This window comes from Plectropomus leopardus, chromosome 10 (genome assembly GCF_008729295.1).
Source record: "Plectropomus leopardus isolate mb chromosome 10, YSFRI_Pleo_2.0, whole genome shotgun sequence".
Classification (NCBI taxonomy): Eukaryota; Metazoa; Chordata; class Actinopteri; order Perciformes; family Serranidae; genus Plectropomus; species Plectropomus leopardus.
Window position 1 is genome coordinate 23,031,681 of NC_056472.1, and position 25,367 is coordinate 23,057,047.

Sequence of the window (25,367 nt, forward strand, 5' to 3'; positions counted from 1 at the left end):
ACTATGTCTCTTAGCTGGCCTGGGTACACCTCGGGATCCCCTGAGAAGAGCAGGATGAAGTGGCCGGGGAGAAGGATGTCTGGGCTTCCCTGCTTAGGCTGCTGCCCCCAGCGACCTGACTCTGGATAAGCGGAAGAAAATGAATGGATGGATGAGCCGTACTATAGCCTTGCTGTTTTGGTCATTTTTTCAACATGCCAATTTAGGGTCTTTTTGGCTGTTTTTGTAACATTCTATGCTACGGCGTGTCTCAGCAGACTATTTTATGTTGTTTTTATCTGTGTCATTTTTTGACATTTTTGCCATACTATAGCCTTGCTTTTTTTCAACATGCCAAATTAGGGTGTCATTGGCTGTTTTTGCATCATTCTATGCTACGGCGTGTCAAAATACGCTATTTTCTTTCGTTTTTAGCTAATTACTGCAACTGCAAATCAGAAAACAAAATCACAAACCAGCAAACACACCAGCAAAAAATAGATATATTTTTACATCATTTGGGCACTTTTGATGTCAAACTATACAATAATGTTTTTGAGCCAAGTTTGGTCATATGGACAACATATTATACTATGATGTTTTGGGGCCATTTTCGTTTTGTTTTGTTTTTTTTACAAAAAACTATACTACTACTACTACTACTTTTTTGCGCATGTTGATGACATACAATTTTCTGACTTTTTCATGAAATTTTTGACATTATATTTTTGACATTTCTTGCCCATTTTTGACATACAACATACGTTATACTTTGACATTCCTAGCGCATTTTTCCCACGATATACTATACTATGACATTTTTTGTGCGTTTTTGACAACATACTATAGTATGACCTTTAAATTAGATTTTTGGCAGCATATCATTGTTGTTGTTTTTTTAGCACAGAGATACAGAGGGACTTGACAGGAGGAGGATTGAAGTGTACACTCACCCCTTAGCTTTCCCATGAAGCGTGTCCCTCTGTTTGGCCTGTGCGGCGTGCGTGTGCATAGAGCCTGTGTTCCTCTCCGCCTCAGTCGTGGCTCCTGTGAGCTGTCCACCGTCCTCTCTGGCTCTGCAGTCCTGTACTCTCATCACGCTGTAGGCTGGCGTGTTCTCTTCCCCCTCTGAGTGTCGTCGGTAGAGACCGAGTTTGTGCTGCTCCCCCCTTACCACGGCGTCTCTGCTCTTCTCTCAGCACGAGCAATCCGTGTAGACCTGTGCTGCATTTCTTCATTAGCTGAGAGGAGAGAGGTAGAAAACCACCGCCGTGCAGCCCAGCACACCAAATAGCACTTACTGCACACAGGTGTCCTTTCAGTTCAAATCACAAACCACGTGAAAACAAAAGAAGATCTCCACAACCAGACAGCGCCGACACCAGGACCAGAAAGTGTTATTCTGTGCAGCTACAACTCCATAACACAAGAGTAAACGCTTCTTTAATTTTTCTATTTTTATTGCATAAACGCTTAAGTTGGTGTTAACTGGCAATTAAACTCGCCTGGTTGCAAGCAGAAAAAGAAAGAAAAAAAAACAATGTATAGAGCCATTAAAAATGAATTTACAATAACGTGGTCTTGATGAAGCGTAAGTTGTGTGGCCCTGGAGTGAGACTTTTCTGAGATATTAATTCATCCACGTCATCTACTCTATGTTTAAAATTATATTTTACAGTATTAACATTGAGCCATGTCTGCACTATTGCTGAGTATTTTGAAAAACATATTTGCTAATTTCTATGCAGGACATTTCTACTTCAAATCAATTAAAGCTGCAAGCAGTGATGAAAGGGCCCTCGCATCCCCATGTATGGCGGGGTACTGGTGAACTCCAAAAAAGTGAAAGTGCTCTTTCATTTCTGTGAAAGTCTCATAATGCATGCAGATGGTTTGGACCCTGGAGTAAGATATTTCACACAATGTAGTACTTCCAGCCCTCATTAGATGGCACTGGAGGACACATAAATTCCACATCATCTTGGTGTAAATCATTTGTAGACCAAACCATGAAAATGTCATGCAAATTAATTAATCAATTAATTTTCGAACAAAAAAAAACTATTTGGAATGTTGCGTTTCAACCTCATCCAGGGCTGGTACGTTTAACAGGCCATTTCCCAGAGAAGACTGTGAAGCACAACTTATAATACAGTTGAAATGTCTAAAGGTTTAGAGGGCCGTTGGTTAGAGGGCTTACCTGCAATCTATGAGTTCACTAGTTTGTACTCACAGAGGGAAAGGTGAATTTTCCAAGCAGCTGTCCTAACCAGAGATAAAAAATGAAATAAAAAAAAAAAAGTTGGCATATAGTATGTCATCAAAAACATAAAAAAGTCAGAGTATGGCATCCAAAGCAAAGAGCTATTTTCATGGTAAGAAACGGGTGACGTGTCAGATGCATTGGCTTGGTCTATTAAAACACTTATTCATAAACCATGAGATTGCAAGTGGGGGGGTTCCTTAGTCCATATGATGGTCCTATGCTGTAAAGCCCCCCAGGGCAAACTGTGATTTGTGATAATGGGCTTTATAACAATTAATAATTAATAATTAATAATAATATTGTGTCTGCTTTTATGTTGATGATGTAAGGTGACCTTGAGTGTCAAGAAAGGCGCCTATAAATAAAATGCATTATTATTATAAATAAAACTGACTTGAAATTGACTTTATAAGACATAAACAACTCCTGCAAATTACAAGCCCCTGAACAAAACCTCATGCTACCAAATTAATCTACTCATAAATTAGGTCTGCTCTACTGAGTGTATCAAAGAATTTAGAGCCTACTTTAAATCCAACTTTAACTTATTTACAAACTTTAGCTCAATAATCATGATAATGAGGTTATGATCCAATATTACTCACGAAAAGAAAAAACATAAACCATGTTAATTCAAATCCTATTTAGAAAGTGGCAATTGTGGTACCTTTTTTGCACACTTGGAAAGCAGATGATGAAAGATTGGGAAGCTGAAGCTCAGATGGTGAAGTGTGTCAGCCATTAAAAATAGGGTTGATCATTCAGTCTGTACCTCCTCGTGTCCTTATGTCAAGGTGTCCTTGAGCAAGACGCTGAGCTCCAAATGGCTCCTGATGTGTTTATATATCTGAATAAAAATTCAAAAAAATATGACAAAAAGCATCTTGTGGGTAGAAGGCACAACAACAACCAGCAGAATAGTATAGATTAAAGCCAATTTCTACTCCATTAATTTTAGTATTCTTCAAAAATTTTATTGAACAAAAGTATTTCAATTCTTATCACATCGTCGGTGATACAGTACCATAGTTTGATCTCAGCGATTCATATATGCACCTCATCTTATTTTGAATATATACATACAGTGGAGACAAGAATTAAATAACAATGCTCAATAACATTCAGATATATCATATAAAAGCTGAGGACCCCATGATCAACAACACTTCCATTGGTAAACAAATGCACAAAGAAAAAGAGAACAGAAAAGAAAAACTGTTTGGTAGAACTAGAAGTTTTTTTTTCATTATAGACCAGATGGGTTTATTTGGTTTCCTGACAGTAAAAGATGACTGTTATTATAAATTGACCATTTGTTGAGCCCCAACTCCTCAGTTCCGGTTGCTGGGCTTGTCTAAAGCTCCGGTCTTCTGCAACACATCCAGTTTATAAATGTGGTTAGCTAATTTATGATGTGCTCCATGGTCTTGGCAGCTACACTCAGTTTCTTATGTAGGCAGTAAGATAGTTAGCTGGGCATGCTAACTATTATAATATAAGCAGATAAACACACCATTTAATCCATTTTTTTATACAAGCTTTCAGTTTTGGAAAAGCTTTGAACATACCAAAGTCTTTGCGTTAAAGTTAAAGGGGTAGGTTTGTTTTTTTTTTGAAGTGGGGTTGTATGGGGTATACAGACAGTGCATTTACCCACAGTTCATGTCAGTCAGCATGCCCACACTTAGGAGAAGCAGGCTGGATACCAGCACAAAAGCAAAGCAATGTACTACGGTTAATGGCCTCTGCAATAAAACGTATTTTAGCCACTTCAAAAAAAATCACTACGAGTTTAAGCACATCAAAATTATTTAGAACACTTAACCTCTTGGTCAGCAATTTCCAGTTGGAAAATTAAACTGTTAAATCCCAGTCTTTAAAGCCAGACTGTGTGTTTATGTTTTTGTGTTTGGCATTTTAAAGGATTAGTTCAGATTCACCAAAGTTAGTCGATAACACAAACTGACAACTGATCAAGGTAGCAGTACACCAGCAACTCCCATGTTCAGGGAGCTAAAATAACCATTTTTGTCAACAGATTCTGGTGGCTTTACAAGAGCACAGATGGAAAGCTGAAGCGTTTAACAGCTTCCACGTCAGAACTGGCTGTCTGACAAAATGGTAAAGCGCTTAAAATACTCTCAAGATAACAAACACTTTAACAGATATTGATCTTTGTAGGTGGGACTTTTATTTAAGTAGCTAAATACCTTTAGTTGCTGACCCCCATCCACAGCAGTACATTGCTTTGCTTCCGTTTTGGACTTTAGCCTGCTTCTCCAAACTGGGGGCGTGCCGACTAACATCTGCTGTAGGCAATACGTATAAGTACCCCATAAAACCCCAATTAAAAACAACTAAACTATCCCTTTAAATGCTTAATAGACAGATTTGTCGTGCCTTGTTATGGTTGATAAACTACGATTATGGGTGCTGAGATATTGTTGGACAACTGATGTTCAGGGGAGGGGCAGGCAAATGGTCATTATCTCCACCTTGTGAATTTATTGTTGGACTTATTTCATTAATAGGTTTAATAACTAGTAAGTATTTCCAAATTATTAACTGACTTATGAATGACTATTTCTGATTTATTTAGAGTTGAGCTCAGGGTCATCCCTCCTTAGTAAAGTTAAACATTGAGGTCTCAGTCTAAATTGTGTCTTTTAGGGTATAATAACACTTTTCTTGCAAAATTTCACAAAGATTCAAAGATATACTTATCTTTGACAAATACTACACCAGAATAGGTACTCTTTTATATCTGTAATCATTCGCAGGAGTAGATCAAGTGTAGTCACACAAAAGTGTTACCAAAAAAGATTCTTATTTTTTTAATTCTAATTCTTCAGTCAGTATCCTCATGTAGCTACAGACACATACTGGAGAACAGAAGAGGAACATGTTCAATGTGAGAAAATATAAAGCATGAGCCGAGCTGGCAATGAATGCCAAGTATGGTGAGTGCAGTGCAGTCCTGGAGCCAGTAGCATGGATACAGGGTGGCACATTTGGTTACATTGATAAACATTCGAACTCTACAGGATATCAGAGGTCTCCCCTATTGCATTAATGCTCCCCTTGTTGCCTTTTAGAAATATTACAGGAAGTATTGTACCAGATTATTACTAATCACTACTACTAATGACTGGGCCTGCGGACTGGAGACAGAAACGATCTGAAAAGTGACAGAAGACACAAATTCAAAAGGGAAGAGAAATCATGTAGAGGAATGATGGAAATCAGGAGAAAAAGGCAAAAGAGTGATTCTGGTCACTTTGTGAAGTCACTGTATGAAAGAGCAATGATTCAAACCTCAAGAGAGGAATTTAAATTATCTTTAAAAAACAAAAGTTAACTCAGGAACATGCTTATTTTTTTAAAAATAAACAAACAAAATAAAGCAATGGCCAGAAATTTTACAGGTAAGGTCCCTCAGAGGTTTGCATCCTCTTTGAAGTGTTAAATGTCTGTCTTCCTGCGTGGATTAAGAGCAATGGTGTAACCTACAATGTGCGTGGTAGTAAATGACCATTATACATGACATCAGAAGGACAGCTCGACCCCCAACAAGGCCTCAGGCGTTCTGTTAGCAGCAGATGTGGTCACTGCACAAGTTAGCGTACCCAAGAGACAGAGGCTTATTGTGCACTGTGCTGTACATGAAGGATGTAGCTGGGTATTTGCTGACACAGTGCTCGCCGTCTTGCTCGGTTGCGGAGCTAGAAAGAGTTTCACCTGACCGCCACTGGAGGGCGACAGATCAAACTGGATGTAGTACAGACGCCACAGCGAGAGGGTCCAGAGCTAAGGCTTGAGTTAAGACAGTTAGGGGGTGGCATTAGTATAATGCGTGTATGAAGAGAGCGTGTTTGTGTGTGTGAAATCCAGTGTAGGTGTGAGGATGTGTGAATCACAGCAGCGCTTTCACCAGGTACAGCTTCTCTCCATGTTCGCTTGTGAAGATGGGGGCTTTCTTGTAGTGCTCAACTAATTCATCGATGGATGTGAACTTGCGCTGGCCGATGCAGTACACTCCTTCTAACTGCTGCACTTTAAAGTGCTTGTTCTTACCGGCCGCCTTCAGAGACACAGAGAAATCATTGGGCTGAAAGTAAAAAGGGAGACAGTTATTGATGTGATCAGAAATTGAGAGGAAGACAGAAAAACACATGCAACAGAAATTACAGACAGACTGCTTTGCTCCAGCAGGTGGCAGTATTCTCACATTTAAAGATCTGGACCGAACATTTATTAAACTGCAGCATGTGATATTTTGGGCTTGGAAGATAAAAGCTTAAAATCCTTTATTACTTCTGTTCCAAAACTTTAAAATTACAGCAGCTTATAGACACATGTCTAACTTAAAAATACTAAATTTGGAGAGCTCAAGCTCCAGATTCTCATAAAGGTTCCCTTTTGAGTCTAAGATCTTATAGCAGGTTTTCTACGGGCAGATCCCCGTTTTGTTAATCACATGATGTACATGTGGATGACGCAAAGTCCAACCAGTGGCTTCACAGTATTCAACTGGTCAACAGGTGCCAGCAACATATGCAGCGATTTTTGTCTCCACTAGGGTTTAGAAATAAGATGGTATAAACTGTGCGACGTTAGAAATGTGCCCGCCAGTAGAGATTTGGCAATATTGTTTCTACTGTAGAAGCTTTTTTGGGCAGGGTGTGTAAAAACTTAGGGCTAGATTCTTGTATGATTGCATGATTACATGATTGCATGAGTTCATGATTGTGTGATTTTTGCATGATCTTGTGACTCCAGCAGCCTCAAGAGATAATATTATTTGGAAAGACATGGAGGAGAGTTGCAAATATAGAAACCTAAATCACTTAGAAATGATTTTTTTTGGGAAACTTGAAGCTTTCATTTTTAAATAACTTTAGTTCTGTTGTTTCATTTTTTTTAACTTGTGTTGTCTACAGTTTATATATATTTTCATTATATTGCTGTTTTGCAAATTAATAACTGAAGAAAAATGAAAGCCAGACATGTTTTGGTAGAACAGAATCACAAAGAAAATGTAAGGATTTTTTAAAGAGTGGTCTGTAAGGCAGATGTAGATTTAATTCTTGAGTCTGATTGGTTCTTTCTGCTCTGGACATATATGCAAATACTAAAAATATAATCACTTAAAAGCTGCTTTAAAAGGTTACTGTCACACTCTGTTGTACAATGAGTCGCATGATAATGTGTCAAACCTTCGACTTTCAGTAAAAAACATTTTTACTATAAGTTATTATTAACTACATTTTCAAATGCAGATCTCTCAGCTTCTACAATAATAAATTAACCCTCCTCTTCTGACTCATTTGAGTTTCTCTCAGCTTTCCGCATGCATATCTACCTTGACATCACCCCACAGACTCACCGATGACTCGCTGTCTCGTACCAGGAAGTCACCCTCCTCTCCTCTTTCATTAAGTATACACTCAGCCTGGTGTCTGGTGATGTTGCCGTAGTACCAATCCCTCCCAGCGAACTTCCCAGAGCGTGCCGGTGCCAAGAAGCGGTTCTGCGGGGAGCTCGACATAGAGGAGGGCAGGCCGGGCCGCTCATCCAGCACCACCACATAGTTTTTAGGCACAAGGCCTACCATGCCACGTGAGTTCTTACACCTCCACCACTCCGGGTCGTTCTCAGGCTTCTCCACCACTTCCATGACCTCTCCCTTCTCAAAGTTCAGCTCCTCCTCTGTAACAGAGCTGAAGGGGTAGAGCGTTTGAACCAAGTGAAGCACTGCGCCACGGCCACCTGCACGCCCGTTGGCCAACAAAGTCCCTTGAGATCCTCCGTGGTAGCCCTGTGAGGAATCTCCATCCTCTCTGTCATCGGCCCCACTGAGCTCCTCCAGGACGTAATTGGAAGGAAACCAGCCCACGCGGCCCGCCTGACTGCCCCTCCACCAGCCGTCACTGCACTTCTCCATCACGACGACCCTTGAGCCCTTGACCAGGGTCAGCTCGTCATCCCTCTCTGCTGTGTAGGCAAACTTGACCACGGCGGGGATGTTGAGGTCATAGATCCTTTCAGCAGCTCCTCCTCCGCCCCCGCTGCCATTGGAGGGGTACTCTGTGTCTGAGCTTGGCGTTGGGGAAGCATCACGAGCACTTGTCTTCCTCTTAGTTTTTCCCAAACCTGTAGCATTAACAGAAACATTTTTTTCTTCTCATCTGCTTTAAGTTTACTTTAAAGCTGCATTCATTGATTTATAAACAAAACGTTGACATATCATCACCATGTAACTTGATACAGCAAAAGTGTTTGTTAACAGCTGCTTATTTACATGTTCAACAGACTAGGAGCAACATTTGCATTCATTTGGGATCATGTTTGTGAATGTTAAGTCCAACACTCTCTCTCTTTAGGTCTGTTTTGCTCTCCTAAATGCTTCACTATGACCACCAGCTGGACACTAACATTGTCTGCCCTTTGGTGCTAGAAGCATAGTAGTAAACAGTAGGATTATCAAAGATTTTGAAAACAGCTGCCTGATGAAAATGTAGAGTGAAACAACAATGTTGCAGGCCCTTAAAGTATAGTTCTGTTTTTTCTGAAGGGGGCTGTGTGAGGTATTAATCCATTGTCAGTGTACTTCCTACAGTAGATGGCGGTCAGCATGCCTCCAGTTTGGAAGAGCAGGTTATGGATGAGTACCCCATACATTCAGTCTGAACTATCCCTTTAAACTTTAAACGTACGATCCAAACACATTAAGGCAGTGGTGAGAGGCTGTGAAGACTGAAAGCAGGGAGAGGCCGGAGCTCCGCGGGGAGAGGAGGCAGTTGAGGTCAGCAGGAAACTAATTGAGGCTGCAAGTTGCACTCATGGGCCCTAAGAAGCACGAAAACTACTTTAGAAATAGAGGATACAGGATATCCTATGAGAAGCCTCAGCGGTGAAGGACAGATCAATACTCCTGATAATAGAATTAACACAAAGGTGCAAACACTCACTCGCACTGAGCGCCCCGTGTCCTTTTTCTCGTACACAATGAAAATGAAAGCTTGTTATCTAGTTGGTATTCTGTCGACACCATCTTCACGCAGTATACACATCTATACTAATCAAAAGGCTGAAAATAGGTGGTGTAGACAGGGAATGAAAAGTGGAGCAGGCACCATGGGCTTGATAATGACAAGCATATCCAGGATCAAAGTCTGCTCCTGTCTTACCTGTCTCTGACTTTCTCATCCGTGTACTTTCAAAGACGTCTTTAAACACGTGTTTGCACACTTCAATAAGACCTTAAGTTTCTAAAGTCTCTCAGCTGAACATAACCAAGGAGGTCTCCTCTTCAAATTCAAGTTGAAATCATAATGATTCACTATGTGCTCAACAACATTTAAACCATTCACTTCACAGCTGAGGCTCATGTGTGGCGCTAATAACTGGAGTGAGTTTCTTGACAGCTAATCACCCAGTTCCCCCCACCGAGCCTGCTGAAATGCCATAGAAATGTCATTGCCGAATACAACATTTACATTGTTTGGGAAAACTGCAAGGTTCACACAGAGTAGCATGAAACTTGTTGGCAGAGGGGGAGAGGGAGAGGAGGAGAGCTGTGAAGAAAGACGAGGAGTCCCTTGGCAGCTGTTTCTCACACAAACAGTAGACCGAGCACATCAGAGGCCACAGCTGACAAAAACGCAAAGAAGAAGGATGAGGCAGGAATATCAAGCAGATCATGTTTATGGATAGTGTGTATCCTACATATCCGATAGCTGTGTGTATATATGTGCGAGTGATTCTCTATCTCCTGCCTGTGCATCAAAGACAAAGGTTGACTTTTGGGCCTACTTCAGGTGTTCCCTTGGGAAAAGTAAAACAGAGTGTCGCTGCCACGGGGAAAAGAAAAGAGACACACAAGAAGGCAGCAAACTCACACTCACTCAAGCAAAGCGAAAACACTTTAACACGCACACACACACGCACACCTTTCTTCTTCTTCACTCATTTCCACTTCAAGGCACTGGCCTGCTGGTTAGAGCAGCAGCAGGCTATATTCCCTCCTCCCACACATTCACTCCCAACCTGCACCTACCACTTCATCTTGTGGAGGGAGACTGGATTTTCAAGCCCGGAGGACTTCAACTCAGAGGGAAGTGAGTTGATGAAAGCCTCGATGACTGCATGTTGCAGCATATTGCTTCACTACGTCGCTTACAGTGGAGGGGAGTTGTGTAAGTTATTGTAATAAATGAGTCCATATGATACCAAACCACCCATCAGGCGCATTTAAGTGTGTAGAGTAATGAAAAAGCACAACCATGCCTCTAAATGAAGAGTCAGCACTGTGTCAGCGAGTGCTGTGACTGTGCTTTGAGTGAATTAGAGAGAGCTGTGTGACCCGTTGAATAACTCCGGCAGTGTTGCTCTGATCTCAATATTCCACAAGTGCCACAGGGTGATAATCTAATGTGCAAAACCGGTAAAACTGGCCAAAAGGCTTGAGGAAACAAATAACATTAAACTGGAACTAGAGACCATGCTGTGATAAGTCAACACAACCATAATAGAGCAGTGTGCAACTTGAAATGAATGTGGGCCTGTGGGGGGGGGGGGCTAACAGGGATGTATTAAGAGAACTAGACACATTGTTGAGTGCGATGTGGGTGATCTGATGATGAAGCCGGGTGAAAGGTGACCAAAGATATGTGAACCAGATTTAATGGCTATGAGCGCAGAGTCAAAGAGAATGAAATCAGAACAACACCTTCTGGGTTGTCAAAAAAAGCTCCTGTGCAGCTTAAAGTAAGATTTCTCTCAGTAGGGTTACGATAATTTTAATCTGTATATATGACAATATATCAAGCCTTGGACGGTTAATTAGACTGATAAAAGAGCTGTTTTGAAATAACGAATGCTAGTCATTACAATTTGGATTCATAGGTATTAACATTTTTTTTCCATAGAGTCCACATGTATAAAGGCACTGATGTAAGTACTCTAGGACAACTTGTTTAATGTTACTAATGTTTCCCTTTGCTGATGATCACAACGTAAATTGAGCTCTTCAGCCAAAGTGCCTACTAACTCCACGTTACCATTAATCTCCGATGGTTCTATTTTCTTCCTGCTAAGATAAAATTAGTAAAGGTAATACTGTCATAACCACGGTTTAATTAAAACTAAAAATACCGCCATGCACAAGTCAAGCTGCACTTACAGTTAACATCCATGTCTGTGAAAACATGGATGCTTCACTCACATCTCCCCGGCAGCACAGAAGGTCTATACAATCAGCACAGTTTCACTGTGGACACCCAAGATTAGTGTCACCAGTTCAGTATCTGACCAAATGTCTCCCCTTCTGTTCCTGACTTATGACGCTGAGTAATGGCCAACAAAGTGTTTTTGGCAGAATATAATGGTGTCAGAGTTGGATATAAAATGTCAGAACTTCATCATGTTATCCTATAAGACATTTGTGTAAAATTTTAGCATATGAATTCTTGAGTTTATGACCAAAAACATGTTAACATTAACCTTTGACCTTCGACCACAAGATTACAATCAGTTCGTTCTTGAGTCCAAGTGGACGTTTGTGCCAAATTTAAGACAATTCCCCCTGAGGCTGTATTCAGATATTGTGTTCACGAAAATGAAACGAAAGCAAGATCACAGTAACTTTGACCTTTAAATACCAACTTCTAATCAGATCATCCTTGAGTCCACTCAAAAGTTTGTACCAAATTTGAAAATAAATCCCTGAAGCTGTTCTTGGGATATTGCTTTCGTAAGAATAAGACTGGATTTGTTTTGGAAAATGAGACTGGTTATATAGCAATATCATTGTGACAAAATTTGGTAGGTAAATGCAAGATGGGTGCAGCGTTTGTGATATTTGACTTAACTTTAACCCCAGCATGTGACTTAAATGTTAGTTATTTATTTATTTTAAATCTATTTTGGTCAATTCCTTGAGGGAATTAATTACAGATGCCCAGCCCTACTCATGTATGAATATCAACAATGAAACCCTAAAACCTGCCAGGGCCTCAGCTCTGTAGAGACCATGTATAGTGAGAGGATTTAAAGGCTCCAACAGAAATCTGAGCTCTTGTTGAGAGCTTTCTGACTGAGCTACTGTAGACCACATATTGTGCTTTACACAGCTGTGCAGTATTGCCTCCTTCGCAGCTTGTTTGAGCAGGAAATGGTGCTATTTCACTCTACACTTGCAATAACTATACTCATTAGAAAGCACTGAGTAAAATGGACTGCAGCGATATAATGCTTTCTGACCTGAGGACAGGACAAAGTGCTTTCAAGCGCCTCACACTCACCCACGCACACTCACACTGCGACTGCATGTAAAAACTCGAGTGGACAGAAATCTAACTTGCCAGTTTGTTGTACTGATAAGTACTGGCCCAGATTCAGCAATACGTGGGACCTTTGCTGAATTTTTTCACCCATTACTGTCTTTATTTCCTGTGAGAGGAAACTGGGGCACAAAGCAGCATGGAACCATTTACGATTCAACTCTGCCTGGGTGAATGTCGATAACACAACCACATTAAAACAGTGTAAATAAGGAGGAAAAGCTGGAGACAAAAGAGTATCAGACTAACCAGTTTTTGCCCTTATTTCAAAAAAGACAACATTGCTACTAAGCTGTTAACAATTCTAATAAAAGTGAATATACTACTAACACAAGAACACCTGGAGTCGCCTGTCATGTTGCTTCTTTGCATGAAAACACGATTTTTTTTGGTTTCCAACCAGTGGCAGACTTGTTGGACTCCCTCTTTCCTTCCTTCAAATTCCTGAAAAGGTCAGCGCTATATTTGCGCATATCTCAAAACCCATTAATATCATAAAAGCTAAGTTTAAGGGTAGATGTGTTTCTCCTTCTGACCAGAAATGTGTAATTTTCTTTAGCATGCTTCTGTGCCACACCTTTGCAAAGTCTTAAGTATAGTAACACTCAGTGCAACGCTCAGTGCAGACCATAAACAGAGGAGGAGCCATGCGACTTGGCTATATACATGCCAAAATAATGCTCCTAAAACCGGAGTAATACCAGCATATCATAAATGTCTTAGTCAGAAAATGCTAAACTCCGAACAAAGCCTGATTGGAAATATTTTAATGGAATATGCTTTTTATATGATCCACATTGCATTCTGAATATTGTCATAGTCTGAATAATGAGAATAATACTGGTGTGCATTTAACCGTAGCCATTGTGGACTTAGTGAAGAGGAAAAAGAGCCAGAGACTGTAGACGGGATGAAGTAATCATGCTCTCAGCCAATCAGATTCTCTATTCAAGTGTGTGAGTACTTCCATTAGCCCCTGACCTCACCTATTGCTCATCAGCTCATCATGAAAATGTTCTCGCCTATTGGATTTGATCAGGCTTTTAACACTGAAGAGCTACTGGCTGGAAGCACACTACTTAGACTCAAATGGAACTAGGCCATAATGTTGAAGTCGATATATAACAATGTCATGGGCACAGAGGTAATCCATCTTTTCAGCACGACCATTAAGCTGCTGATTTCTCCACTAATCAATCTACTGATCATAGAAAAGCAGAGACCTGCAGTGACACAGAATAGGGCTGATGGGAACAGCGTGGCAAGTGAGGGGGAGATGCATGTTGTCTTTGCACACAATGAGCCCTGGTGAGGCTGACAGTGGCAGGCTGTGCCACGCTGGCCCACATAAAGCCGCAGAGTTTCCCCGAGGGCTGGTGTCCACAGAGAGAGGAATCAGACCCCCCTCATCTTTCTCTACTCTCTCCTCCCCCCTGACTCTAAATGAGTCGCCTTTCAGGGCCACACTGTTACTATTTTTACTACAATTGAACTTCTTGATCATTCTGTCTCGTTACAATTTCTACCACGTGTTTCTATTTTCTTCCCCATCTCCGTCTCTCTCTTTTACTCCCTCTTCTACCAGCCTGATGAAAAAGTCAAAACTGATGCTAGAAATGTCAAAACATGCATTTCTGTGCGCCGCTCCATCCTGCTCTTTTCCTCTTACAAGAAAGTAGAACAAGCTGTTCATTTTTGCCTGATTACTTTACTTGAGCTATAGGCCAACACTTAGCAATTTTACTCAATCTATAGTCCCCTTTATACTGCCTGTTCAAGGTAAGTATCGTTGTTATGCCACCTCGTCGTTTTGTATAAAAAGTACAAGCACAAAACTGGGGGACAGAGTTGTTTCTAGGGATGCACGATAATATCAGCACGTCATCAGTATCAGCAAATATTGGCTTTAAAATTCAATATTGGAATCAGCCAACATGCTGTGTAAAAAGGGATTAAAAGTAACGCTATCTCACTCTGTCAAGGCTGCCTTTTGGGCGTCACATCTGTAGCATCTGTATTCTCGAGGTGATAATTTTGTGCCCCTACCTCCAAATTCAAAATCATTGAAATGAACAAGATCATATGCTGTTGGAGAGCCTTATGAGATAATTTGTCTCACTATCAGTCAGAGTAAATTAAACCAATTTCTTGATGCCTGAGTGACATAAACAGAGATGTTTTGAAGTTGCGGCTGAATGCTCAGAGGCGACAGCTGCACCAGAAAGCTCACCGGTAAACATCAAAATAACAACACACGGGATAATTGTGTTGGGAAACAGTTAACGGCACAGCATATTGGCATGTGAGGGAGCTATGTGCACCACACACACACACACACACAGTATGTACAGCTGATTTATTTTAACACACACTATGCTGTAATGCTTAAGTGTGTGTACATATTCTTATCACACTGGAATGAAATGTTTGTATTAATAAACAGATAATGTTAGTAAATTCTTAAACAAAGAAAAACCAGTCGATTCTTTTTTCAATTAATTGATTGCTTGGATTGTCTGACCCAACACAAATCAATTCAACTACTACAACTACAAACAGAAAAAAAGGAGCTCATCATCATGTTTTCGAAGTGTTCAGACTGATCATGTATAGTAAAAAAACAAACAAAAAAAAAAACTGTGTTATTTTGACTGATCATACAGTCAAAATAAAAAAAAAACAACAGAAAACATCTGATCAACAATGAGGAATGCTAGACTTTTAATTTTACCAAACATCTGAATCATAGTTACAATGCTTGTTTCCATGTTTTGTTTTTTTGAAGAGTTTTTGATACTTGATGCCATGTATACAGTTCTGACATCACTCAAAATTAAGTGTCTTAATTTGACAAACTGCATAATTATCTAATCTTTATTGTTTTTTTAATTATTATTTTGTAACAAGGCAACCTATTTTTAAACATGTGTATTCTGTGTTTCTCTGAAATTACATGCTGGTCCTGTTTTACCGGCCTTTGTGACAGGGAAAAAAAAAAGCTTGGACACAAAGTCAGGTTTGCTGCAACGTGAAGAGGAGACCTTTACAAATGTCACTGGGTGCATATGACATCCTTCTCTTCTATGTAATTTCTTTCTAAAATTTCCTTTGATCCTAAATATTTTTAAGCTGGCTATTAAGTGAAAGGCCCCTTTATTGTTTTAGTATCTTATAATAGCCTCTTTAACTTTTCCTGCCTAATTCCATAAAAGTTAAAATAATCTTCAAACTATATACATTCATACTATATGCACTGAGAGCCCCTCTCGTAAATTGGCAGCTATGACTACATACACAGTCTAATGTATTCAAGTCATGACTGGGCAATGAGACAGTGTGCTGACAGCTAAGAGCAATGGCCAACTCAACAGGATCCCTGGAGTGCACAGTGACAGCTCCCTGCAGAGACACAGTGAGGGAATCATTTTACTTCTGAGAAGATTCACACATGCATGCACACAATCTTACTGCTGTTTACGACCACATCTCCTCGACCAGGAAGAGCAGAGGCTGTAGTGGTTCGTGTAGTACATGTACCCGAAATGTTGTGGTGCAAGGGTCACGGTCCACTGCAAGCAGCCACACGCGGTATACACGTGTTTAGATTGAGGCGGGCAATGTGGAACCAAGTTCACAAGCGTGAACGTTTCCGCCTTCAAACTTTTAACTTTACGACGCTGGCGACATGTTCTGAAATTGGCCGAACAAGCTGATTGGCGTCAGTCACACACGCACCTTTCTTTGTGGGTTTTATGGTGATGGAGAAGGTTGGATGTTGTTGTGGTGATGTCTTTGATTTTTGTGCTGCATGGTGCTGTTCTCTATGTACTACCGTCACTGACATCATAATCCTTAAACCCAATTTTTATTATTTTTGGACTAGCCCCCTCCATGACAGCTGCTTTGCGCATTGGCCTTTGGTCTGCCGTGTCCGAGTTGGTTTCCCAGTTTACGTGCATTGCACTAGCAATCACCCAATCATGTGCCAAGAACAAAACTTTTCATTAACCAAAAAAATGCAAATAATAGATTTAAAAAAGCCATGTTCTTCAAGTCATCTGTCTAAAGTCTAAGTCAAGTCTCAAGTAATTAATACCAAGTCAGAGTCAAGTTGAATCTTTTATCATTTTTAATTAATTCAAGTCTCCAAGTCTTAAAATTTGTGACATGAGTCAAGTCTTGTAATTTAAGTCCCCCAACTTTGGTGAGCACAAACAAAATGCTGGAGCTGGAAGACCCGCCTGCAGGTCCTCAGTCAGCTACATTTACTGAAAGAGACTTATGTATAAGACGAGGAAGGTGTATCTGACTGTTGTAGGATATATAAATGAAACACGTCCACCGAACTAAAGCACATTTAACAGAATCACCCAGATGTGTCGATCCCGCGGATGATAAATGTTTGGGAACTGTGAATGCTTAAATATAGCCCAGGTAGAACTATTTGTAACACCTCTTCTAATGTACAAGTTTTATTTTTTATTAATTTATGTATTTTTGTATTCTAAACTGAAAAACATAACAGATGATTATCAATTTAATGGCCTGTTGTGACCTGTTGCCTTTTGGGAGTGTTTATTCGGTGTTCATACAGTGTACAACAGAGGACTTTAACATCTTACTATAGACTTACTAAATATTTTATTTTAATGATGAAATTGCCATTGGGCAGTATGTTATTAGTAAACAGCAAAAGGATTTTGTCCGTCTTTTGCATTTCTGTCTGTCTGTTCAGAATTACGGTTACACCCCTACTACTGACAGTAAACTCAAACACACAGGGGACCTTTTAACCTCTAAGCAGAGAGAAAATCAAAATTCGTCTTACCCAGTGTGTCTTTGATGTTCTTCACCAGTGAGCCTTTCTTCAGGCTGTTTTTGCGCTCCACATAGTTCGATGGCACATACCCTGTTTGGTTGGCAGTGTTGCGGACACGCCACCAAGTCTTTGAGTCGTCCAGGAGGAAGAGACGCTCGTTTTTACGGATGTCAAGTTCCTGGTCCTGCTGGGCCGTGTAGTCCCACTTGGCTACAACAATCACCTCCTCTGTCATCTTTCATGGAGTCCTCCTGTAGAGACAAGGAGAACTGGGGTGAGCCAAGAAGTTACATACTTTACAAACCGCCACATAAAAGTATACAGCAGCTTTAGAGTGATTATTAGCAATGGAACAACTTATCACAAGGTAAAGATTAAACTAGTATGACCTCCTCACAGTGTACCTTCACCTTCATTTGTGCCAAATTTAAAGAAATTCCCTCAACATGTTCTTAAGATATCCCATTCACGAGTATGAGACAGATGCAACTCCAACGTGACCTTGACTCCAGACCACCAAAATCTAATCCATTAATTGTTAAATCCAAGTGAAAGATTGAGCCAGATTTGAAAAAATGACCTTTAGCTGTTGTTGAGATATCGCTTTCACAAGCATGAGATGAATGCAAGATCACTGTGACCTTGACCTTTGACCACCAAAATCTAATCAATTCATCCTTGAGTCTACTTGAACGTTTGTGCCAAATTCGCATAAATTTCCTCAAGGGGTCCTTCAAATATTGTGATCATAACAATGAGATGTACAGATGTACGGACGACCCAAAAACATAATGCCTCAAACCTCTGCTATTACTTGTGCAGAGGCATAAATACAAGTTACTGATCCTAATACACAAAGAGCCTTTTAAACATTGTCACATCCTCATAATATCCACTAGGGGGCAGGTATGTTGCTATTAGGTACTTGAATGAATTAATGATTAATTCATTAAGAAACACTGTGTGTGAATGAGTTACTGAGTGGAAGTTACACTGGTCCATCCTGGATTATATTAGTGCATAAACAACTCTTAAAATCAGAGGGTGACGGGAAATGCCTAATTTTAGAAATAAACTCTGTTGGAAGAAGCAGGATATGACAGCCAGGCTCTTAGCATGTGGTTTGATGTGGGTGGAAAGGTGACTGAGATTCTAGGCAATAACAGCGGCATGGTGTAAAGGGCCAAAAAGAGGGATCAATGTCGTTTTCTCTTTTAACTGTAGAAAATTATGAGCCCATCAGTCTTATTTCTAATGTGCAGGGTAATTTCAAGGTGTGTGTGCAAGGCTCAGTTTTGCTGTGACAAGTGACAAGTCATTACAAATTAATCCATAGCCATCCGTGCACACAATTTTTAAACCGCTTATCCCAGCTCACATTGAGCATTAGACAAGTCGCCAGTCTATCACAAGGCTAAATTACATAACCTAGACCTAAATATGAGTTAAAAGTTCAGGATAATATGCAGTGCCCCTAAACTGGCACTAAAATGGATAAATCCTCACATCAAGATTATGTCAAAATCTCACATTGCTGCACACATGATCATCCCTTTGTGCAACGAATATAAAAAAAAAGGAAGGAGTCACACAGCGCAAAAGAAAACCAAGAAAAACCAACTGTTGCAAACATGATAAGGCCGTCAGGTTTTAGGACAGAAACAGTCACTCTAAAATTCAACATTCAGGCCAAAAAAAGTCCTTCTGAAAAGGTTTCTTTGGTCAGGAGCAGCACAAACACACAAAATCAATTTATGTGCTCATTCAGCATGCTCTCTCTCTCTCTCACACACACACACACACACACACACACACACACACACACACACACACACACACACACACACAAACACACATTCGGAAAGCCTCGCCTATTAGTTTTTGAGACAGACAGTGAGCGATTACATGCTCTATTTCACCGGGCCTTAGGTGAGGTGATTTGACATGGGTTTGTTGGACCACCTCAGCTGCCGAAGAATTACACATAATCTGTTCACAGGACAGCCATACGGAAAAATGGTCTATTTGGGAACATGCATGAAGGGACGGGGAAAGTTTGATGCAATTTTAGTTTCTGTGAAAAACCTTGTCTGTGATAAAAGGTGTCTCATGGTATGAGAACTATCCGAGCAATCCGGTTTATATTTAGCTCACCGCCGAGTTAACTGTCTGCAGCTGGAAACAAGATCACTGGAATAAATAAAGAAACGATGCAGATGAAAAGAGGCTTTCTCTGAAGATAAGGGAAAATTTAGAAATACAGAATGAATAGTCATGTTTTAAAGCCTTTGCGTCTGCAATTGCTCAGCCTGAATGATCAAATAAAACAGTCCATTTCATATCTAATCTCGTGTGAGGATATCAGTAGCTATTGTGGGATGCTGTGATTTATGGCAACACCCTTCAGGAGTCTGACAGTTAAACATCCCCTGCAACACAATTACATGTTACACATACCTTTTATAGAGCTGTTTAATAACGTGCCAGGTTAGGACAAGGGATGCACAATGAGGCCGTTTTTTAGCCTATACCAGCAATTCATAATAAGATGACTGATAATTTCACTTTTTTTATAGTAAAATTAAGTTTGTAGCATGTAGTTTATGCACACCTGTGGCCAAGAAAGGCTCAAATGTAGTGAGAAAATATGGATGATTTAATATTTCATTGCTCTGGCCTAACCAAGTCTAACTGGCAACACCATTGTTAACTCAATAAAAAGAAAAAACTGCTCTCACTCTTCAAATGTTCTTTTTTTTTGCAAAATACATCAAAAACTTCACAAACATACTATGGCTTATATAAAATTGTTTGCATAAGATTTTAAATGAAATGCTTTGACCATCTGTCAAATCAGAATTAATAATTTATGTAAAGTAATTTAAGTAAAAAATTAAAGTGAAGAAGTAAAGTAGAAAAAAACATGTTTCCCATTCATGTATGTGTATTTATTTCTGATGGCCTGCGACAATATCAACACAAACCTGACAATTTCTTTCTTTTCCAATTCTTTTTCACTATTTAAAATGGGTATACTCTTTATTGTAGACCTGCACGCAGTGTATCGATCCGCTCATCACCTCCTTGTTCTGCTCGCACTCCCTCTCTGTTTATCATGAAACAGTAACATGCCCCGCAGTCCGCCTGAAAACACACACACACACAGTAAAAGGACTAACTGTTAGGATCATGCGGTGAACGTTGCTGTTATTAATGTGTTCAACAACAGAGTCGAGCCTTTTTGTTGTTCGTGTGGTTTGTTGGGACCGTTTAACAGCTCAGTGTTGGATGTTGGATGCCGCTGTGTTAGCTAGAGGCTTACTGGGCAGATTTTGAACTGACTATTCGTGAGGAAGGCAGCAGCTCCAGCTACGGGCTCCCTGCGCTGCATCTAAACAGTGAAATGGCTGCAAAAGAAAGGGATCAGACCCCCGTCACGACTAAGTTGTCTTCCTCTAAAACGGTTTGGCTCTCTAGTAAGCAGGCGTCTTCTTTTTTCTCCATGTTTATTGAAGATCTAGATGTTTTATCAGATGAGTCCATCGTAGCCACTTTGGCTTTGCATTATAGGCTCTATTTATCAGAATAATAAATAACATAAATTTCCAATAATCTATCAGTCCAATATATATTGTGCATCCCTAGTAATGACATTTATAACAAATATTAAGTTTCTGCAGCAAACATTGTTGAATGAAAAAAAGCAATACTTATGGTGGTCTAAAAAAAAGCAGGTGGGCGAGTCTATTCTTATTCTGTATATGTGCCCACAAATAGAGATTTTTCCACAGGCTAGACACAATAAAAAAAAACACATTTACGATGCATGGGGATTGTATATTCCCTTACTCATGTTGTCATTTCCATTTTATTCTTTAATGAGAGGGCAGAGCACAGATAAAGCATAACCACAGAAGAGAATAATGACTCATGAGAAGTGTAGCTGCACAAATTAGACCATATAAAAAGATTCCATTACTGGTGGAAAGATTGATATCTTCTGTGTAGGCTACATTTTATGAAATGCAAATGGGAGCACTCTGAAGCGCTGCCTGTTTTTTCAACCCAAGATATTCAATCCCACTTCAATTAGGCCACAACCACAGAGACAGCGCAGCCATCACTGAATACATTCTTACAGTTACAGTCACAACCAAAAGCAGGGTTGTGTGTCACTGCATGAGAGTGTCTAATAACTGCTTTCTATATCTATGACAAGCGGTAAAAAATTCAAGTGCAATAGCTTGCATAGCACAACGCTGCACTTGTGAATATGCCTCTGCTTGCCGTCACTAAAGCTGTCAAACTGGATTTCTTTACAGGCCGGGACAGGGACAGCAGAGGAGGCCGGGGAGGAGGGAGTTGTGCAACGCCACCACAGAGAGAGTTTATGTCAAGTTCACTGTAAGTTTCTTAACTTTCTATTTTGTGGCAACTTTTACTGCAGCAACTAAGGCAGCAGAGTGAAGATGGTGGTAGGGTCAGTTCAACATGCAGGACAAGACAAGAAACAAAGCAGCTGTGATTCTTTGGAGAGCACCGAAAATAAAAGTGGAAGGGCAGATTTATGACAAGAAGAGGGACGGTGACGTCAACTCTTCCAGGAGACAGGAGGTATGTGAACGTGCTGCAGCCTCTATCCGCCTCAGGCTACAGCTGCTGGATTAGACCAGGCTATTACTTTCCTTCCCCTTTATTGCATTTATTCCTCCTGGTGAGGATGGATGGATGAGCAAACCTGATGATGTCTGTTAGGAAAATGTGCCGTGTTATTTAACTGTCACTACATTGAAATACAATGCAGAGCAGAATTGTCAGTGGCATTCAGTCCTGGCTTTGTTTGGTTTTCTTGTTGTGTTTTGGGGTCTTTTAGTGATTTAAAAGATTCCTCCAGTATAAGGTCACTTTCACACCTGCAGTTCAATTCATTTGTTCCAGACCAAGTTAGAAAAAAAAGCATTTTTGCCTCTTTAGATCTGATCTGGTTTGTGATCACACTGGCTTTTAATAAATGAATGAAAGCTGCAAACATGATGTCATACAGCATATGAAGTCATCTGACAGGTAGATTATTTAGTGGCCGGTTTTGATGACGTCATCCTTTATCATCAGTGCTACATTCATACCCCATATTGAGACAATTCTGATGACTAACAGCAAGCCATGCTGAACTTAAAGCCACAATTGGTAACTTTATAAAAATAACTTCAGCACATCAGCCAAGCATGTCAGGGATTTGTAGCAAATATCCAAAGCAAAAACAGAGAGGCAGGAGAGAAACCAAACTCCAAACCAGAGATTCAGTTAGAAGCCACTAAAGTATTAAAAACTGAACACACAAAGACTTTACATTGCCTTTTTCTCGAGTTTACCAACACACATGCTGGTCTCAGGAGGAGAAGGGGGGTCATCGGAGGTTGGCTGCAGTCAGGGTCAGCTGCCGTTGGCAAGACCTCACCACTACCTGCTTGGCGTGTCTTAACTGATAATGGAAAGATTAATCAGCGCAGCATGACTTGATTCTGCACGGTCAAAAGTGATGATGGAAAAAGGGTACAAGACCTTAGATCCTAGTACTATTGTTTATACCAGCATAATGAAGCCGACAAAACAGGCGAACTTACTGGAGTTAGTTAAACCAAACAGGTTTGGTGTGAAATCACCCTATTAAGTGATCACAAAGCACAATAAAGGCTTCCACAATTATTCTAGTTTAATGTAATTCCTCTCCACTTGTGACTTAATGTAAATTGGCAGAATAACACATGATATTCCCCCATCCTAGCATGGGTACTTTGCCTCCCTACGCCCATAATCAGATTTCTCTGTCTCCTTGACAACCTTGCTCATTAGGCAGCAATGTGAACGCCACTCCAAATCAAGACCATCCTCCTCTATGGATAATCATATATGTCAAAGTGGCAGCTATACCATTTCTCATTCTGATGCCAGGCAACATGCCATGCCAATGAAATCCACAAGCGACAGAAATCAAACCGAAAGTCTCTTATTATACCATATGTGCTTCACTTAACTGTGGGTGAAAACTGGATCCACTAATGAGAGCATTTTATGACATTCCTCATTTAATCAGAGCCACTAACTCAGTTTCCTTGATACAGTTAACAAACAGGTGGTTCAACAAGAAAACGCTTTTCCTGTGGGAGAGCACACAAACACACGCAAAGGAAAACAAACAGATTTGAGGCCGACAGGGTTTAAAAAAAGAGAAAAGCCTGAGAGCTCATGCTCCTCGTGACCCCCCATTCCTTTGCTGAGAGAGTTAAAAGAGGAAAGATGAGCGACAGACTGCTGAGCTGGGCTTCACCAGCACTTCACAACACCCTTCACTGAGGGGGGAACGCTCACAGGCTCTTTCAACACCACACAAAGAGAGAGGGAAAGTAAAAGAGGATTATAAAAAAGAGGCGATGTTTAAAGAAAAAAAAACGTCTGGCAGAGCTTTCTGTGTTTGGCATTCAGGTCAAAGACGGACACAATTCAGCCAATGGGGGGACATTTCCACCACCTCCCCCCTTCCACTTCAGGCTGTTTGCAGCAGTTGCTTCTCACAGGAAGGAGGACTGCTTTACTCCCTACTGGCAATCAGTCTGAAGCATTTGGAGTGGACTGAACAGCCTGAAACACGAGGAAGCCAGGCTCACTCTGTTGCAGCCACTGTGGACACATCTTTGTGATTTAAAGAGGACTAATTGTCTTCTTCATTGATTTGTCTCCATCAACAAGAAAACAGTGCATAATTATATGCTTCTCACATGCAGTCAATGTTAACGATGTTTTCAACATGTTCGGCTGCTGCCGCTAAATGATCCTTGTAATAAACAAAGCCAAAAAACATGGAGTGGCATCTATACTGTGAAAAACTCACCGCAACACACTCTCAATCTGTCACTCACACACATATGGTACATCTGCTGCCTCCGTCACACTATCACAGGCCCTAAACTGAGGGTGTGGTATATGACATAAGCTTTCTCTGTGATGAGGTTGGTGGTTGCTCTTCTTCAGCTCCAGGGGAGTAAATGGGTGTCATATAAGTGGGCGTCATAAAAAAAGCCCAAAAACCACCTCAAATACTACAGGGTTTCTCGCTGTCAGTTCAAAATAGGTCTGAAAAGAAGGCAGACCACACAGATCGAGCCGGGGTTGCTATCTCCACCACAGCATGACTGCAAACACAAGAGGCTTCTTTATCAACTATTCCAAAAACGTGGTAAGAAGCACAATCTGAACCAGAGAGCAAACACAACCTCGAAAAGGAAATGAAATACATAAGAAGTCCAGTTCCGTATCGATTAAAGAAATCTGATCATCAGATATTTACAGATATTTATATGAGTATGCTTACCCGCGTTTTTTAAACATGGTAAACCCTGCTGAAACAGGAGAGAGATTTATTTCCCATTGTCTTTAGACCAGACCTCTGCAAAAGACAAATTTGGCTTTCTGCATGTTTTTTTGTACTGGTGTGCTACTTTCGCCGCCACAGATGGGCTGGAGAACAGGTTTGTAAACAAAGAAAGCAGCATGAAGGCTTTTGAAAATGTTACTTCACATCTCTTACTTATTCAATCTCACTTCATTGGTGCTGACTACATTTCAAACAATATGAAGGCCACTCTTGGGTGGAGAACAATGGTATTTTGTGGCAGTTCATTATTGCATTGCTCCGACAAAGAAATTATCACATCCACCCGGGGTTGTATTTCCACCAGTGCTGACAGAAGCCGATCAGAGCTGGAGCCAATAAATACAAGAGTCGTTGATTATAACATTTTCCATTTAAAAAAAAAGCCAGATGTTAGTTGGTGTTTTTTGTACAGTGGTTAAGGAGCTATATTGCCAAAAACTGACAAAATATTTTTATTGCACATTTACATTTGAAGAAACAGAGCAGTGCTTTCACTTCCATGCTGTGTTACATTCCTGCTAATGTCTA

At 40.4% G+C, this 25,367-nt stretch overlaps 2 protein-coding genes across 2 annotated transcripts in view; both read right to left on the reverse strand.

Moving 5' to 3' along the window:
* The window catches only part of otos2 (otospiralin 2), a 41,577-nt gene extending 40,502 nt beyond the window's left edge, over positions 1 to 1,075 (reverse strand). The window contains exon 1 of the mRNA XM_042494770.1: positions 933 to 1,075. Coding sequence (XP_042350704.1) covers positions 933 to 1,075 — 143 coding nt within the window. The remainder of the gene's footprint in view (positions 1 to 932) is intronic.
* Positions 1,076 to 3,197: 2,122 nt separating this feature from the next.
* Positions 3,198 to 25,367, reverse strand: part of LOC121949194 (cytoplasmic protein NCK2-like) — a 49,426-nt gene continuing 27,256 nt past the window's right edge. Inside the window, exons 2-4 of the mRNA XM_042494816.1 lie at positions 17,417 to 17,658; positions 7,632 to 8,398; positions 3,198 to 6,353 (exon numbers count right to left, since the gene is read on the reverse strand). Of these exons, the coding sequence (XP_042350750.1) occupies positions 6,159 to 6,353; positions 7,632 to 8,398; positions 17,417 to 17,642 (1,188 nt within the window). The 5' untranslated portion in view covers positions 17,643 to 17,658 and the 3' untranslated portion in view covers positions 3,198 to 6,158. The remainder of the gene's footprint in view (positions 6,354 to 7,631; positions 8,399 to 17,416; positions 17,659 to 25,367) is intronic.